At 38.1% G+C, this 14,893-nt stretch overlaps 1 protein-coding gene and 1 long non-coding RNA gene across 2 annotated transcripts; one reads left to right on the top strand and one right to left on the bottom strand.

Moving 5' to 3' along the window:
• Window positions 1–9,100: 9,100 nt before the first annotated feature.
• LOC124864823 (chemerin-like receptor 1) lies at window positions 9,101–11,003 on the bottom strand. Its single transcript, XM_047359759.1, has 2 exons — window positions 10,893–11,003; window positions 9,101–10,602 (listed from the first exon to the last, which is right to left on the bottom strand). The coding sequence occupies exons 1-2, from the start codon at window positions 10,900–10,902 to the stop codon at window positions 9,578–9,580; spliced, it is 1,035 nt and encodes a 344-aa protein (XP_047215715.1). The 5' UTR covers window positions 10,903–11,003; the 3' UTR covers window positions 9,101–9,577.
• LOC124865049 lies at window positions 10,996–13,268 on the top strand. Its single transcript, XR_007037434.1, has 2 exons — window positions 10,996–11,093; window positions 12,653–13,268. It is a non-coding gene; the product is annotated as an uncharacterized LOC124865049 (long non-coding RNA).
• Window positions 13,269–14,893: the final 1,625 nt, after the last annotated feature.

A 14,893-nucleotide genomic window follows, 5' to 3' on the forward strand; every position in this document is an offset into this window, starting at 1 on the left:
CGAGTTCATTTTTTTGAAAAACAGTTCCATCTCTGTCTCGAGTTGAATAACGCTGTTATAGTTGCCACTTCTGATCCTTTGCGTATTGATCTCCACATCGCCAACCTTCCTCCATTCAAAGTAGGCATCATAATCTGGTAAATTATGCCATGTATGAGGGTATGAAATCTCTGCTAATGCAACCATCCATTGGCCTTCTAAATCAATATGTTGAGCTAAATTTACAGGGAAACTCGAACTGGTATTATTTTTAAACACTTCCATGCTAGCGTTAGAGGGAAGGGTAATGTAAAAACCGTCATCCTCTGCCTTGCGTTCCATGATGCTGTATGAATCGTTAGGTTTTAGCACACACCTATTTTATACGTTTCGTAGTTCATCAAACTTGATCCAACTGTTGAATTTCTCAGGCCAATTTTTCCAGCGTACAAAAACCTGTTTGACACCCTTGACGGTGCGTTGATTTAATATTTTCTCCACTTGATACATCTTGTCCTTAAATATTTTTACTTTTTGAAGTTCCTCAGCGTAAAAAGAACCCTCAATAGGTTCTCCATCCAAATTGTAAAGCTGTGTACTTTTTGTTTGTTTCGTTTTTTTCTTGTTTTGCTTTCCGTTTTTGGTCATTAGATGTAATAAGAAAAAGAAGAGTGTGGAACTCTCTTATACAACTTTAAAATCTAAACGCATGAAGCAAAACCAAAGAGCATGAATAATACATACAAACCAGAACTCGAGGACCTCCCACAATCATTAGTCTGCTGTTTGTTGATTGACTGTTTTTCAGCCATACACAATATTGTAGAAAGAAAGGTGGTTTAATTAAAGTTGAGACCGGCATTGTTGAACAAAGATAAGGTGAGTAGCTGGCTCTATGTTGAACTTAATTTCCCCCTTGAACTGGTATAACTCGACTAAATGTAACTGGTATAAAGAAAAAAACAAACTTAAGTACAAATCCAGCTGCTTGTGGCAATCAAGTAGTCCTTTGCTAACAATTCAGACCATACCATACCATACCAAACCAAACCATACCAAAGCCATAACAAATGCTTTGAGAATCTTTATAGCTGTAGATGTGGAACGTAACTTTGTCAATGCACCACATTTTAACACATATAGAAAGGTATTAGAATTACATTGTGTTTTTTTTTTTCATGCTGCTCCTCAATAGATATATTTTGAAGATTATTGAAAAAGCTGTGTTTCAGCAGCTAAACAACTTCCTAATAATGACCAGCCTCTTTGATGTCTTCCAGTCAGGCTTCCTTGCTCACCACAGTACGGAGACTGCCCTTGTCAAGGTGTTCAATGACATCCGTATAAATGCAGCTTGTGGAAGAACCACTGTGCTGGTATTATTGGACCTTAGTGCAGCATTCAACACTGTCGATCACTCCATTTTATTAGAGATCCTGGAAAACTAGGTCGGCCTTTCTGGAACAGCACTCAATTGGTTTAAATTCTACTTGAAGGACAGGGACTTTTTTTGTGTCTGTAGGTAACTTTACATCAGAGAGGATAAAAATCACATGTGGTGTTCCCCAAGGGTCCATCTTAGGGCCCCTCTTATTCAATATCTACATGCTCTCCCTAACTCAGATTTTAATAAACAACAACGTAAGTTATCATAACTATGCAGACAACACACAGCTATACGTTACGATGTCACCAGGTGACTATGAACCCCTTCAAGCGCTGTGTAAATGCTTAGAAGAAATCAATGCTTGGAAACACTGAAGGAGGATGCTCTGTTGCTCTGGGTAACGTCACTTCCTGTTTTCGCTGTTGGTGAATTGTTTGGTGTGTGGAGCTCTCTCGTTTGATCTGATTTCTCTCTACTGTGATATCTCTTACTTGTTCTAATACATAAGCATGTTAAAACACTCACTTTCTGTTGCTACTTTTAACGTTTGGGGACTCTCCGTGTCTTACACAGTTTTTCTAGTAGTGGTAAGGGGTCGCTAGCTTAGCTTTAGCTCCACCATGGCTACCCATTCTGCTGTTTCTCTCTCTGAGTCTCCTCCTCTCTCCTGCTCTCTGTGTCATATGTTCAGTTACTCCTCTGCCTCCTTTAGTGATAATGGTACGTGTAATAAATGTAGCATTTTTGTAGCTTTGGAGGCGAGGGTGTCGGAATTAGAGGCCTGGCTCCACGCTGTTGAAAAACCAGTAGATAGCCGAGGCCCCTTAGCCAGCGCGGAGCCACCAAGGGTAGCTCCCCATAGCAGTCCTCCAGCAGAGCCCGCGCAGCCGGGGCCTCAGGCCGGCTGGGTGACAGTACGTAGGAAGCATAGTCCTAGATCCCAGCCCACAGGTCACCACCAACCCATCTGCGTTTCTAACAGATTTTCCCCACTCAGTGACACACCTGCTGAGAAGCCAACTCTGGTAATTGGCAGCTCCATAGTCAGAATTGTGGCACTAGGGACACCAGCAACCATAGTCAAATGTCTGCCAGGGGCCAGAACGGGCGACATCAAATCATACCTGAAACTGCTGGCTAAGGATAAGCGTAAATACAGTAAGATTGTTATTCACGCTGGCGGTAATGACACCCGGTTACGTCAATCGGAGGTCACTAAAGTTAGTGTTGCTTCGGTGTGTAAGTTTGCCAAAACAATGTCGGACTCCGTAATTTTCTCTGGAGAGGTTTTAGTGCTTTGCAATTTGGATGAGGAAAACTAAGGATTAAATATTCAAAAGAGTTGTAGCTATTGATGGGTCTGGGACTAGTCAATAAATCCGACTGAAAGATGGTTGCTACTCCTCCTCTTCGCCCAGTAATTCGAGGAATGTGAAAATTTTAATAATTAGTAGGAGTTGACTCATTTATAGTAACATAATCCTCTTGCTGCAGCGAGGTTTCTGTCAGGCAAAATAAATCAATCTGTTTGTCACAAATCAGGTCACTAACTAGCAAAGTCTTTGAAGAGAGAGATCTTATGTTCAGTAAGCCACATTTAATTGTTTTACTTTTTCTTTTTGGTCTGAGTTATGTTTATTTTTATGAAATTTTCCTGATTTCCTTCTTTTAGATTATTTTTTAATCTAAAAGAATGCCACAAGCAGCTGGATTTGTACTTAAGTTTGTTTTTTTCTTTATACCAGTTACATTTAGTCGAGTTATACCAGTTCAAGGGGGAAATTAAGTTCAACATAGAGCCAGCTACTCACCTTATCTTAGTTCAACAATGCCGGTCTCAACTTTAATTAAACCACCTTTCTTTCTACAATATTGTGTATGGCTGAAATAAAATCAATCAACAAACAGCAGACTAATGATTGTGGGAGGTCCTCGAGTTCTGGTTTGTATGTATTATTCATGCTCTTTGGTTTTGCTTCATGCATTTAGGTTTTAAAGTTGCATAAGAGAGTTCCACACTCTTCTTTTGCTTATTACATCCAATGACCAAAAACAGAAGGCAAAACAAGAAAAAAGCAAAACAAACAAAAAGTACACAGCTTTACAACTGCTACAACTCCAGGTACAATTATATTTGAGTATTTAGGTTCTAATACTTTGTAACACTTGGCATTTACATTCCTCTCATTTTCACAATGGTACTGTTATCTGTTTACAAAGATTTAAACATGCTTGATTTGCTGTCAGAGTTCATACTTGAAATTAGAAAAAAATAGGAACTTATATTAAACTAATTTATTAAACTTATAGAGCTGACAGGAAAGTCGCAAATATTACCGAACTTCAGGAGAGTTGAATGTAGCGGTGTTAACACGCAGTATGCTGCTTGTAAAACGTGTTTAGTTGTAATCATGTACACCAGTGATTAAGGCACACTCGTTAGGCAGATTCTGGATTGAATCAGCCCTGCATCTCTTCATTCGTCAAACGAAAGTACCATCACATGTCAAGTCTCATCTGACCAACAAAATTGCTCGCATGTGCACTAAAGATTTAAGAGCCTTTGCCACAGTAGAGGGGAAAGGCTTTATAAAGGGAAGATATTAAATAAATACGTTGTGAAATAGAAAAAATGGAATGTACCATTAAATGTGCCACTGAATAATTAAGTATAATTTTAAAGACGACATGACGTAATTAGTGGTACACTTAATATTTAATGATGATTTTATTGTATTAATTTTGTCCAGTTTGACCCTCCATTCTTGATGCCTGTATAGGAGGTCATGTCAGAATTTGAATCAGGTGAGCTGGAGCAGACGCACATCTAAAACTTGCAGGGAAGGGGTCCCTGAGGACCAGGGCTGTGAACCATTGAGGTACAGTTTCTAAATTGTGAAGGTAATGCCTTTTTTGCACTTTTGTTCAACAAGTACAGTTCTCTTGCTAGGTGCATTTTTCTTTCATTTCAGCAACTTGAAACATAAAAGTAATGTCATTGTTCAAAGGAAACAATCACTTAATAAATGAGTAAAATACAACTATGTACATTTTGTTTATTCAACTAAGGTAGGCATGGTCTGTTTACTTGTTTGATATTTTATTTCTTGATTATTATTCTTTTTACTTTAACTGGCCTTTACTACAGCTAAAAACAAGGACCTAACTGGTCTTTTAAAGAAATTGCCAAAAGACTGAAGAAAACAAAAATGGGAGTGGCACAGGAGTGGGAGTCGTTCTAAATGGGAGTGGGACGGGACAAGATTTTTTTTTTTTTTATGCTGGCCTGGATTGGGATGGTACAAGACATTTTTCTGTGGGAGCGGGATGGGACAGGAGAGAAAATCCACTCCCGTGTCACCCTCTAGTCCTCACTAAAAGTTAGAAAGTGAAGCACATCACCCCAGTTCTAAAGTCATTACATTGGCTCCCCATATCTCAAAGAATAGACTTAAAAATACTTCTGTTATTCAGTAAATCAATAAATAAATTTCAGTCCATTCATTTTTTTATCAATCATATTATCATACATTTTTACTTTTTTATGTTTTTTTATCATCTTATTATTTTAATTATTTTTATTCCCTTTAATTATTTGAATCAGTTGTATCTCAATAGATTGAATCAGTAGATGGTTTTCTCCTGGAGGAAAAATGCACAATTAGTCTGTAGAGATTGAATAACAGAAAAAGCAAGAGATGCCAAATGAAATAATTATTAAATGAGGCTGATGATAAAGAGTAAAGTTTATAATAGTTGTGGAAGTTTTGTGAAGAAGTAAAAAGAGAACCAGGTGTTTTATAACCCTATCATGCATTCACTAGTCATGTCATATTGACTGTGCTGTGCTGTGGCTTAATCCTGTGTTCACTTTAAATTTAATTGGATTAAAAGGAATTTCGCAGGTGTCTCTAAAGTGATCAGTGAGGAACCAAACCCATCCCCAATTCACAGCAAATATATTTAAAAGTTATGTTAATGAAACCCCGGCTCCCTATTACAACAAGTACAAAAGACTTGCTCAGGTGCCTTGAGGAAAGGAAATGACTGTTTTGCATTAAAGAATATACACACGGCTCCCGAGACACCTCCGCAAAACTGCAGACGCCTTAATTCAATAAACAGTGACGTGTCTGAGGTCTGATCACCTGTTCAATAAACAGTGGATGTGGATTGTCTGAGACAATGGTTGACACTTTGGGCAGGGAAGGATCACCGTTGCTTTAATTACTTCACGAATACAGTCGGTGTGAAGACTTTGTCTGAGACAATCCGCAAAAAACAGCTGTGGATGTCTGGCTTAATTCAATAAACAGTGACATGTCTGAGTACTTTTTAACTTTTTTTTTTTTTCAGTTTCTTGTGACATTTAACATAGACCACACCTACAGGATACAACCTTCGCCTCCTACGTGGTATGAGAAGAAGACTTTGAATCAGAAGGACGAGGCAGCAGTTACAGGATGACTGTTTTCTCTAAATCCTCAATAACTATTGTTCTAAGATGAAAAAAGAAAAGCTTAAGGTAACTAAAATTATCATCCATTTTACCAAATGGAGTCTCTCATGATTCCAAACAAAATCTTTTAGCTGTAGAATCCATTTCGAATTTGGAAACATCATACTGAGCACTCATAAAATTTTAGATAATTCCATGTTTGGCTTACTTTTTAACAATTTTTTTTTTCAATTCATTTATTTCTCTGTTTTTAGATCATCTCTACAAGTTACTGGTGCAGATTAGATTACTCAAACATTTGAGCAGAGGAAGAAAGGTTCTGTCTCTACTTTTTGTCTCCTTGTTTTTTAGATATAAAAACATCCATCTAAATAACCCCTGTGTTAAAACAAAATGAATTTACAATTCTGTCAGGTTCTCTTTTTATCAGAATTTTGTGTGACGTGCCTGCATTAACCTGAGTGACCTTTTAAAGTAGATAAACTACATGTTTTGTTTTTAGATGTAAAAAACATCTAAAATCATACAATTAGAAAGATTCTCTTCCTTGTAATGACAACATTCGGTTAATGACGATATCCGGCTAATGACAACATTCGGTTAATGATGATATCCGGTTACGTCACAGGAAGGCCCACCACCGGAAGTCCCGCCCTAGGATGTCCCAGCCACCGGAAGTCCCGCCCACCTGTCAAAATTTTCACACTTCGTTTGATTGAAGGATGTACATTTAGTCTCTCACAATAAATTTTTTTGATTGAGATTAGTTTTTTTAAATTTTTTATTGAGATTAGTTTTTTGCTTGATTGAATAATATTAGGACAAATTTACCTCCATAAAAGTCCAACTTTTAACTCCTGGCTGATTTGGGATCAGTCAGACAAAAACATACACACGCACCTTCCTGATTGCAGCCACGCTCCGCGATCAAGCAACACTTGCATTTACAATCAAAATAGCTCAGCATAAAACACTTTAATCAATATTGCATGCAACAACTTAATACCTTTGATTAACTACTGGTGATTCCAAATCACCTTAAACTATGCCTCACCCTGCGCAGGCCTCTAAATATACCTATCTGATTTAATATAAAAAGAACTAAATTACTTTGACGTTGCTTTCTTCTCTTCACTGGCTTGAGGATGGATCGTAGGTCTGAAGAAACCGGTGGGTGGGGGGTCGTGGTGGTGATCAACTCTGTGATCAACTCAAAAACGGTAAACTTCTCATTCGTCTGAAACAGTGAAAATATGAGGAACCGATGCAGTCGACTAAATCAACAAGGGTCTCCTTGGAAATAAACCTTTGTGGGCATTCACTGCGGAGTCTTCGATCGTTTATGAATCTTCTGACCTTCTTGTATCAGACAGAATTCAGCTTTCAAGCTCTTCTGGCAATGGGCATGTGGAGGAAAGGTTCAACTCGCCTGCTAGATTCTGTCGCTCCAGATATGTGCCTTCGTTGCGTCGTCCCATCAGACACGTTGGAAATGGCAACGAAAGATGGTTTCCATGGGTTTTATAATCCCGGTTGACGTCAGAGCTGCGACGCCTGTTGAGCTGCGCGTGTCGAACTGCCCAACCTAGTCGGCCTGTCCGACCAAAATGGATGACCCCAACATGCTGAAATGAGAACCTAATGTGTAGAGAGCCAACCAAATTTTCTGAAAGGTGACACAGCAAGATCCAACAACAGCAAAGCCTTCAGATTCTTCTAAACCGTGAGAAACCTTTAAAGAAGAATGAACTTTTAATCATCCTAGATAGCATCTTGACCCTTCAGAGCTTACTCAGAAAACATTCCCCATTCATTTAGCTACACCAGACATGTTACAACTGGACATGAATTAGAAATGATGCTGTTTTATTTGTTTATTGGTAAGAAGCAAAAACAGTATTTTCATGCTCTTGCTATTCAAACTGCATCTGCATCCCATTCATAAAGTTAGCATTTCCAGCAGTTCTTTTTATTTACATGTCATCACCAATTAGTGACGCTATTCAGTGTAAAGGAAAGAAAACAGATTGAAATGCTTGAGGTATGTATACAAGACTTTACAAGTCATACATATAGTGTAAACGAAGTCTGCAAACTTATAAGTAATGCCAAAGCTGCCTGTCAACTTAAAAAAAATCTGAGATTACAAGAAATTACAAGAGAGAAAATAGTAATTCCAAACAATATAATGGAGGTTACATTTCTTGATTTCATTGTTTGTTAACATTGGAGGCCTCCATTGTTTCAGTCTAGCAATACTATGGGTGCGTTTTTATTGACAGAATTGGCAGCATGCAAAGATGATAATATGAAAATACTCTCATGTGTTCCTACATTGACAATAACAACGTAGTTTTGTTCCAAACATGAGAGTTACAATAAATAAAGCAGTTAATAGTTAAGAAAAACTGCTATTGGCTTAGATATAGTAATAATAAAAAGTACATCTAAGCCCAGAATTATTCTTACCGCTCGCAGATTTAGGTAGTACTGGGGCTCAAAATGGCTTACCACTTACCCCTACACCCTGACTGGCTAACCTGAAATCCCTAGACAAAATGTCAGTGGATATCCAGTGTTTGCAGGATCATTTCGTATTAACTCTATGCACTGCTGACACAGTAATTGTGTCATCCCTGATATGGTGTCATAGGAATGAATGTACGAGAGAGCAAAGGGACTTTGTACCTGGGCTCAGTGGTTGATGTTTTACAGACTCCCTCTGTCTGAACACATTAAAGAGCGAGGAGATGGTACCAAACTTTCATAGGTTTAACCCACCTGCAGTATAGCCAGCATGTCAGCATTCAGGGAAACGATATGTGAAATGTAAGTAATACAGAAGTGCAAACATTTGTTGGCCAAATTGGTCTGGTCCACACTGTCTATAAAATATTATGGCTTGGGGTATATTGGATGCATTGCATGTATTTTGTCTAAAACCTTTTAATTTTAGACGTCATCTTTGCTTTATAAAATAAGTTCATGGTAAAATCTGTGCCATAAAACTGAGGTTACAATTAAATAATTTTAGAACTTGCTAAACCAGATCATTGCTTAAAATTCTGCATGTGCTGTGTCTTTGTGTCTGTCTGCCCATCTTTAAAGAGGAAAAGAGTGCGTCATGTTTGTCTTTGGTAATCTAGTAGCTGTTTATTCTTTAACTGAGGCTTGAAACTTGTATTTAGTTGACAGTATCATAAACGCTATTAAAGAAAACCCTACGCACTGTTATACAATCAGCACATTATTATTAAAAAGCATCAACAAACTTCTGCAGTCAAGCACTTTATTCAGTTCAGTCTGTCTTGGAAGACTCCACCTCAAAGTACAAATGTACAGAAAGAACAACAAAATATTTTAAAATATACATTACTTATTTGCAAAATTTCATTGGATATCACTTCAACAATACTGCAGCACAATCACATATATCACAATATTATGTTGTTTATTTCATTGTATCTTAGTACAAATGTATGGTAGAAGAGTGGTAGAAAAGTAAATAAGAATAAAGAAATTAAAATGAAAAGCACTCAAAACAGCAAATATTCTTTTGAATTTCTGTCTCTTCACAGATTTACAGCATTGTCTATATCAATCTACATCAATGGATGTCACCTTCATCTTGGATTTTTTATTTTCTTTTTCTTGCAATTTCTACAAGATTTTGTTTAAAAAACAAAAAATAGCAAAAGAAAAAAACTTTTCATTTGTGGGTGTTTTCTTGCCTTCGCTTCACTCTAGACCTCTCAACTCTCCGTGAAAATCAGTGTAGTTGCTTTCTCTTCTGGGGGAGCAGAATCTGACTTTCGAGAAATCCGTGAAAAGTGTGATGAGAGAGAACGAGATGACACAAAAGAAAAATGGTCCTCCGCCAGAGCACTTTCCAGAACAAAGCATATGGACTGCTTGATCTTTTTCTGGAACTCGTCACACATGAAAACATAGAGAAAGGGGTTCAGGCAGCTGTTCATGAAGGCGAGACTTACAGTTAGAGGACCTCCAATCCGAATAATTCTCCGGAGATTTGGGTTATTTGTTCCTGTGAAAACGAAAACATGAAATGGCAACCAGCAGATGAAAAATGCAAAAATTATAGAGAAAATGATTCGATGAAATCTACGTTTTCTTTTCCACTGCAGATGCTTGGAACGGATGCATACAGCCACAGAGGAGAAAAGTATTGCCAGGAATGGGATGAGAAAGCCCATTAGGAAGCGGAAAACATTCAGACTCCATTGTTGTTCTTTTGTCATGGTTGAGGGGTAAGTGCAGAAGGTTTTACCCGGAATGACCGTCACAGTACGTAAGCAGGCGTAAGGTGTGCTGCAAATCCCTGCAACCAACCAAATTACAGCACTCATGATCTGAGTTTTACGGACAGTGCGCTTGTTTTGTGCCCACACCACCACCCAGATGGACAAACAACGATCCAGACTAATGGCTGTCAGAAAAAAGACACTGGCAAACATGTTGACTAAATTCACAAAGTTGTTGAGTTTGCACATAAATTTCCCAAAGGGCCAGTGGTGCTGCTGATAGAGAGAGGCAGCTGAAAAAATCAGGAAGCACGTAAAGAGGAAGTCAGCCAGACCCAGGTTGAGAAACCACACCGAGTTGACAGTTTTCTTCATCTTGAAGCCTGTCACGTAGATGACCAGACCATTACCTACTGTCCCAAATACAATAACCATGCAGTAGATGACCAAAGATAATGTTTGCACATGTTTTTCTGCCAATTCTAGTCCAGATAAGCGGTGTTCTGTGGTGTTATCTGAGGACAGAAAAATGGAAAGCTTGAAGAATACACTGCAAGAACAAGACATTGCAATATAAAAAAGATAACATAGCTATCATTTATTGTGCAATGAAAGATGAAACAATAACTTGGTCTAAGTAACAACTAGTTTGTTTGAATTAACAGACTAGGAAATATCACACATTATCAGTTTAACCCCATGTCAATGCATACCTACATTTTGTATTTTCAAAGTTTACCAATTTGTTTCTCCTGAAACAATTTAACAACAATACTATCTTAGTTGCACATTTAAAACATCTTACCAGTTTTCATTTTGCAAGAGTCTGTCTTCTGTCTGAGTTGTTTTCTATCTGCTCTGAACTATATTTCTTGCTGTCATATTCCCCTCCCTCACAGCTCATCTAGCTGCCAATGAGACAGTGTTACCCAATAGAAGGAGTGAACAAAATGACATGAGTGCATTAGAATACAAAGGAGGATATTTAAATTTCCATACAAAGAAGGTAATTTATGACTACTCACTAGTTTCTAAAAGTGGTTTGTTTTTAAACAGGTTGTGTGCATCATTTTGTGAATGCTCAGGTGGGACATATTTGCTGCTGATGCACAATGAAGTTGAAACCATTTTTCTAATATTATCCTGCAGGTAATGCATTGTATGATGTAATGCCACTCATCAAAAGGCCATTACTACAAAGCAAAACAGTAAATCAGACAAGAATATAATGAAGAACCCCTTATGACTTTGGCCTCTGTGTCTTCTTAGTATGAGGACACATGCCCAAACATGCTGTCTGAAAGACTCTTCAGCCTTGGCTGGACATCTCCCCCCTGCAGCTGGGAGCTGAATTCCCTCTCACACTCACCTCAGTGAGTCATAATAGGACATCAGATATGAAGCATTAGAACTGTGAGTGCAGGGATCCCTCAGGCTTGTGTGCTGAGTCCACTGCTCTTCAACATATAGATTGCAGATGACACTACAGCCATAAGACTGATGAAGTGGTGAGGAAAATGCATAGAGAGGAGAGGTGGCAGGACTGGTGGCCTGTTGCCAGAAAAACAATGTCTTCTTAGACACAGTACATGCTTCTTGACCTTAGGAGGATGAAGAAGGAGCACCACACTCCAATACATATCAACTAGACAGAGGTGCAAGGGGTTAAATTTCTAATTTCTCTTAACTATGGCAACAATCTCACCTAGAGATCTTCAAAAGAAGCAGACACCCACAACACTGCCTCTTCACATATCATTTATTGGTGATAGAGTCTATTTATTATTTGGATTTGGGCTGTGTATCACAGATGCAAAAGAACAATAAAGGAATAATACCACTGTGGTGATTAAATTACTGTTTTCCATTCGCATATGACAATAAATCTCGTATCATTTTTGGGTGCATCTTACACATCCCACTTGAGAAGAGCAATTCTCAAAAGAGAATTTCTTAGATAAACTGTGAATAAACATATTGTTGACTCTTATTTCACTTTAAGAAGCAACAACAATGCCTAATAAGTTTGCGAGGTTGTTTTTTTAACACCTTGGCAAAAGGAGGAAGAACTAAATAAAAAAGAAAAAGATACTGATCACAACAGTGCTTTCACAGGAACAACCTTTTTGCAATAACTACATGTCACATTACAAGACATGATTAAAATTACAGATCAGAAATGACCTTCTGAGAAAGGCCATGTAGATTGTCTTTGGGATTTAAACACATGATATAGTTAAAGGTTTTATGAAAGATACTACGAACTATTTTTTAAAACATTAATGCAGCAATAAAAGTAGAGATGGAGAGGTAGAGATACTGTGTACAGTGTTCGAATGCAAAAGTTGTTGACTTAGTTTGTTGACCTAATCTGATACACTGCAGATAATCAATGTCATCATTTAAGATACATATTTCTTTAAATGCATTTCTTGTGTATGCATTAGAGACAATTAGGACATTGGTGTTGGGGAGACTGCTGTCAAGAAGCAGTGGGGTCTTGTACACTCCAGCCACAACCCCAAATTTAATGCACTTGAGATGTTCATGTTGTATTCCTCGCAGAAGACCAGCAAACAAGATCGGAGAGATGCCACAGAGGAATCAGACCAGAGACACAGCCCAGCTGATCGACTGCATTTAACAGAGGATCAACCAGTTGACTTTGAAGGACTGTGCCTCACAATTAAGAATCTGATTTCATCTGAAAGCTTTTTTATCCAGACAACAGAAGTGAACTTGATCGGTGAACAGCTGATAGCTCCAAGATTCAGGCATCAGGAAGTCCTGACTCAAACTCATTTGCGTCTCCGGTTTTCCCTCAACTCTTCAGCCCCTGGAAACCACTACCTTTGGGGACAAAGAACAACAAAGATCCAGTTTAACCATCAAGGTTTGGAGCATCAGTACATGCCACTTAAAGGAAGAAAACTGAAGATGAAGTCGTATTCCCTTCAAGAAACCACTCGTTGTCACCAGAAGAATTCTTCTCCATCAGGTTCATGGATGAGTCTCCATCTTCAAAAGCCTCTTTAAATCCACTAGTTTCAGCATCAGGGAAAGACAGGTTGAGTTGATTGATTCATTACTATTTTTGTGATAATTCATTGTATTGCTGGATTTAAGCTGTTACTGACTCCCGCCAAAGCGTTACTAATTAAAGCAAGCATATAAAATTCTAGTTCATTCGTGGACATTCAATTATTTGAGTCACTATACTGTAGGTTTTTCATTGGTGGTAAAAAGTCTTGTTGCCTGGTTCTGAGATGTATTAGGAGGTTTTTATTGGTTGCCTTAGCCAAAGTTTGACAAAACAACGCCCTTGAAGCTTGTTCCAAGCTACTAAAATTAACCTAGCCCATATACCAAGTGCCAGATGTAAATTAGGGAATGAGCAGCTGTGAACAAAAGTGACTGTCGAAGGTGTGGATGACTGCGAGAGGCTACTCGGTCACCCAGACCTCCAGTTGAAGAAGGGTGAGACTTTGGGATGTAGGCTGTCAGAGGCTAGGCGAGTCATTTCCCGACACCAGCTTAAACAGAACTTTCAGTAAACCTATAAACCTCTCAGGTTTAGGGAAGTCCGGACCCGTTGGATGGAGACCTGGAATGAGCAATCCCTTTTAGACTTAAGGAAGTAGGACGGAGGGGTTGGCTAAGCGGACAACGAAAGGTTCATTCACAACACTTCACATTACCACAGACACAAACAAACACGACTAAGGGGGGGCTGTGCCTGGGGGGCATATCATTATCCTCTGACTCCAACCACGGCGCCGGTGCTGGCTCAGTATAGTGAAAGCTAGTCAAATTAAAGGCTGCATTTATTTATGTTTTTCAACGTGACATTATGCTGTTATAAAAGATGGATTTATTTTAAGCTTCTTATCTGCCATATGTATAAGGGGGGCTAATTATTGTAAAGGCTGCCTTGTGTAAGTAATCATGAACTGTCAAACATGAAGCTTTATAACAAGTATTTCAACCGTCACTCTTCTTGAACCTTTTTGATACTGCTAAATGACAACTGATTAGAAACGATAGATAACTTTTATACTTCCTGTGTGCTGAGCCGACTGTTAAATGTGCCTTTGCATCCTTCCCACAAGATAAAAGCATTTTCGTTTACCTTCAGCTTTCTGTGGTGATATAATATATGCACTTCCAGTAAGAAAGAATCTCACTAAATCTATAGTATATGTGTGTTTGTGCACCAGTAACTGGGAGACTATCACACACGGTCACTAAACCATAATTTGGCCTTTATGCTTATGAATATTACTGTAACTCCCCCTAACATGCCAATACATGGCTTTCTTTTCAATTTATGGTGCATGTAGATGTGGATGTTGTTCAGGTGCAGCAGCTGAATGAGCCTTTGATTTAAAGGTATTTACAGGGTTTTATCTATAACAGGGGTGTCCATGGATGGATGGATGGATGGAACAAATATGCTATCTTAATAATATATCTTTCATACTTATCCAAACCTTTAATACAATCAAATTCTGTACCTTTCCATCTTTCCATACCTTTCTAGACTGCATAGGAAATCAGTATATAGTTTCATTTACATCTGAAGAATTCTGAAAAACACCAAATCTCCCTTGTGATAGTATCATACATGCTGTTATGAGTATTTGCAATTAAACATTTTCAAGAAAGCATACATATCTAAAATGCAAAAAGGAACAAGGATTTTAATTATTCACAATAATTTAAAGGTGTGTTAAATCAGTGCAATCACAAAATTACAAAGCATTCACATATTTACAATATTTGTAAAATTTAATCAAATGCACGGCA

Source organism: Girardinichthys multiradiatus, chromosome 3 (assembly GCF_021462225.1).
Source record: "Girardinichthys multiradiatus isolate DD_20200921_A chromosome 3, DD_fGirMul_XY1, whole genome shotgun sequence".
Taxonomy (NCBI): Eukaryota; Metazoa; Chordata; class Actinopteri; order Cyprinodontiformes; family Goodeidae; genus Girardinichthys; species Girardinichthys multiradiatus.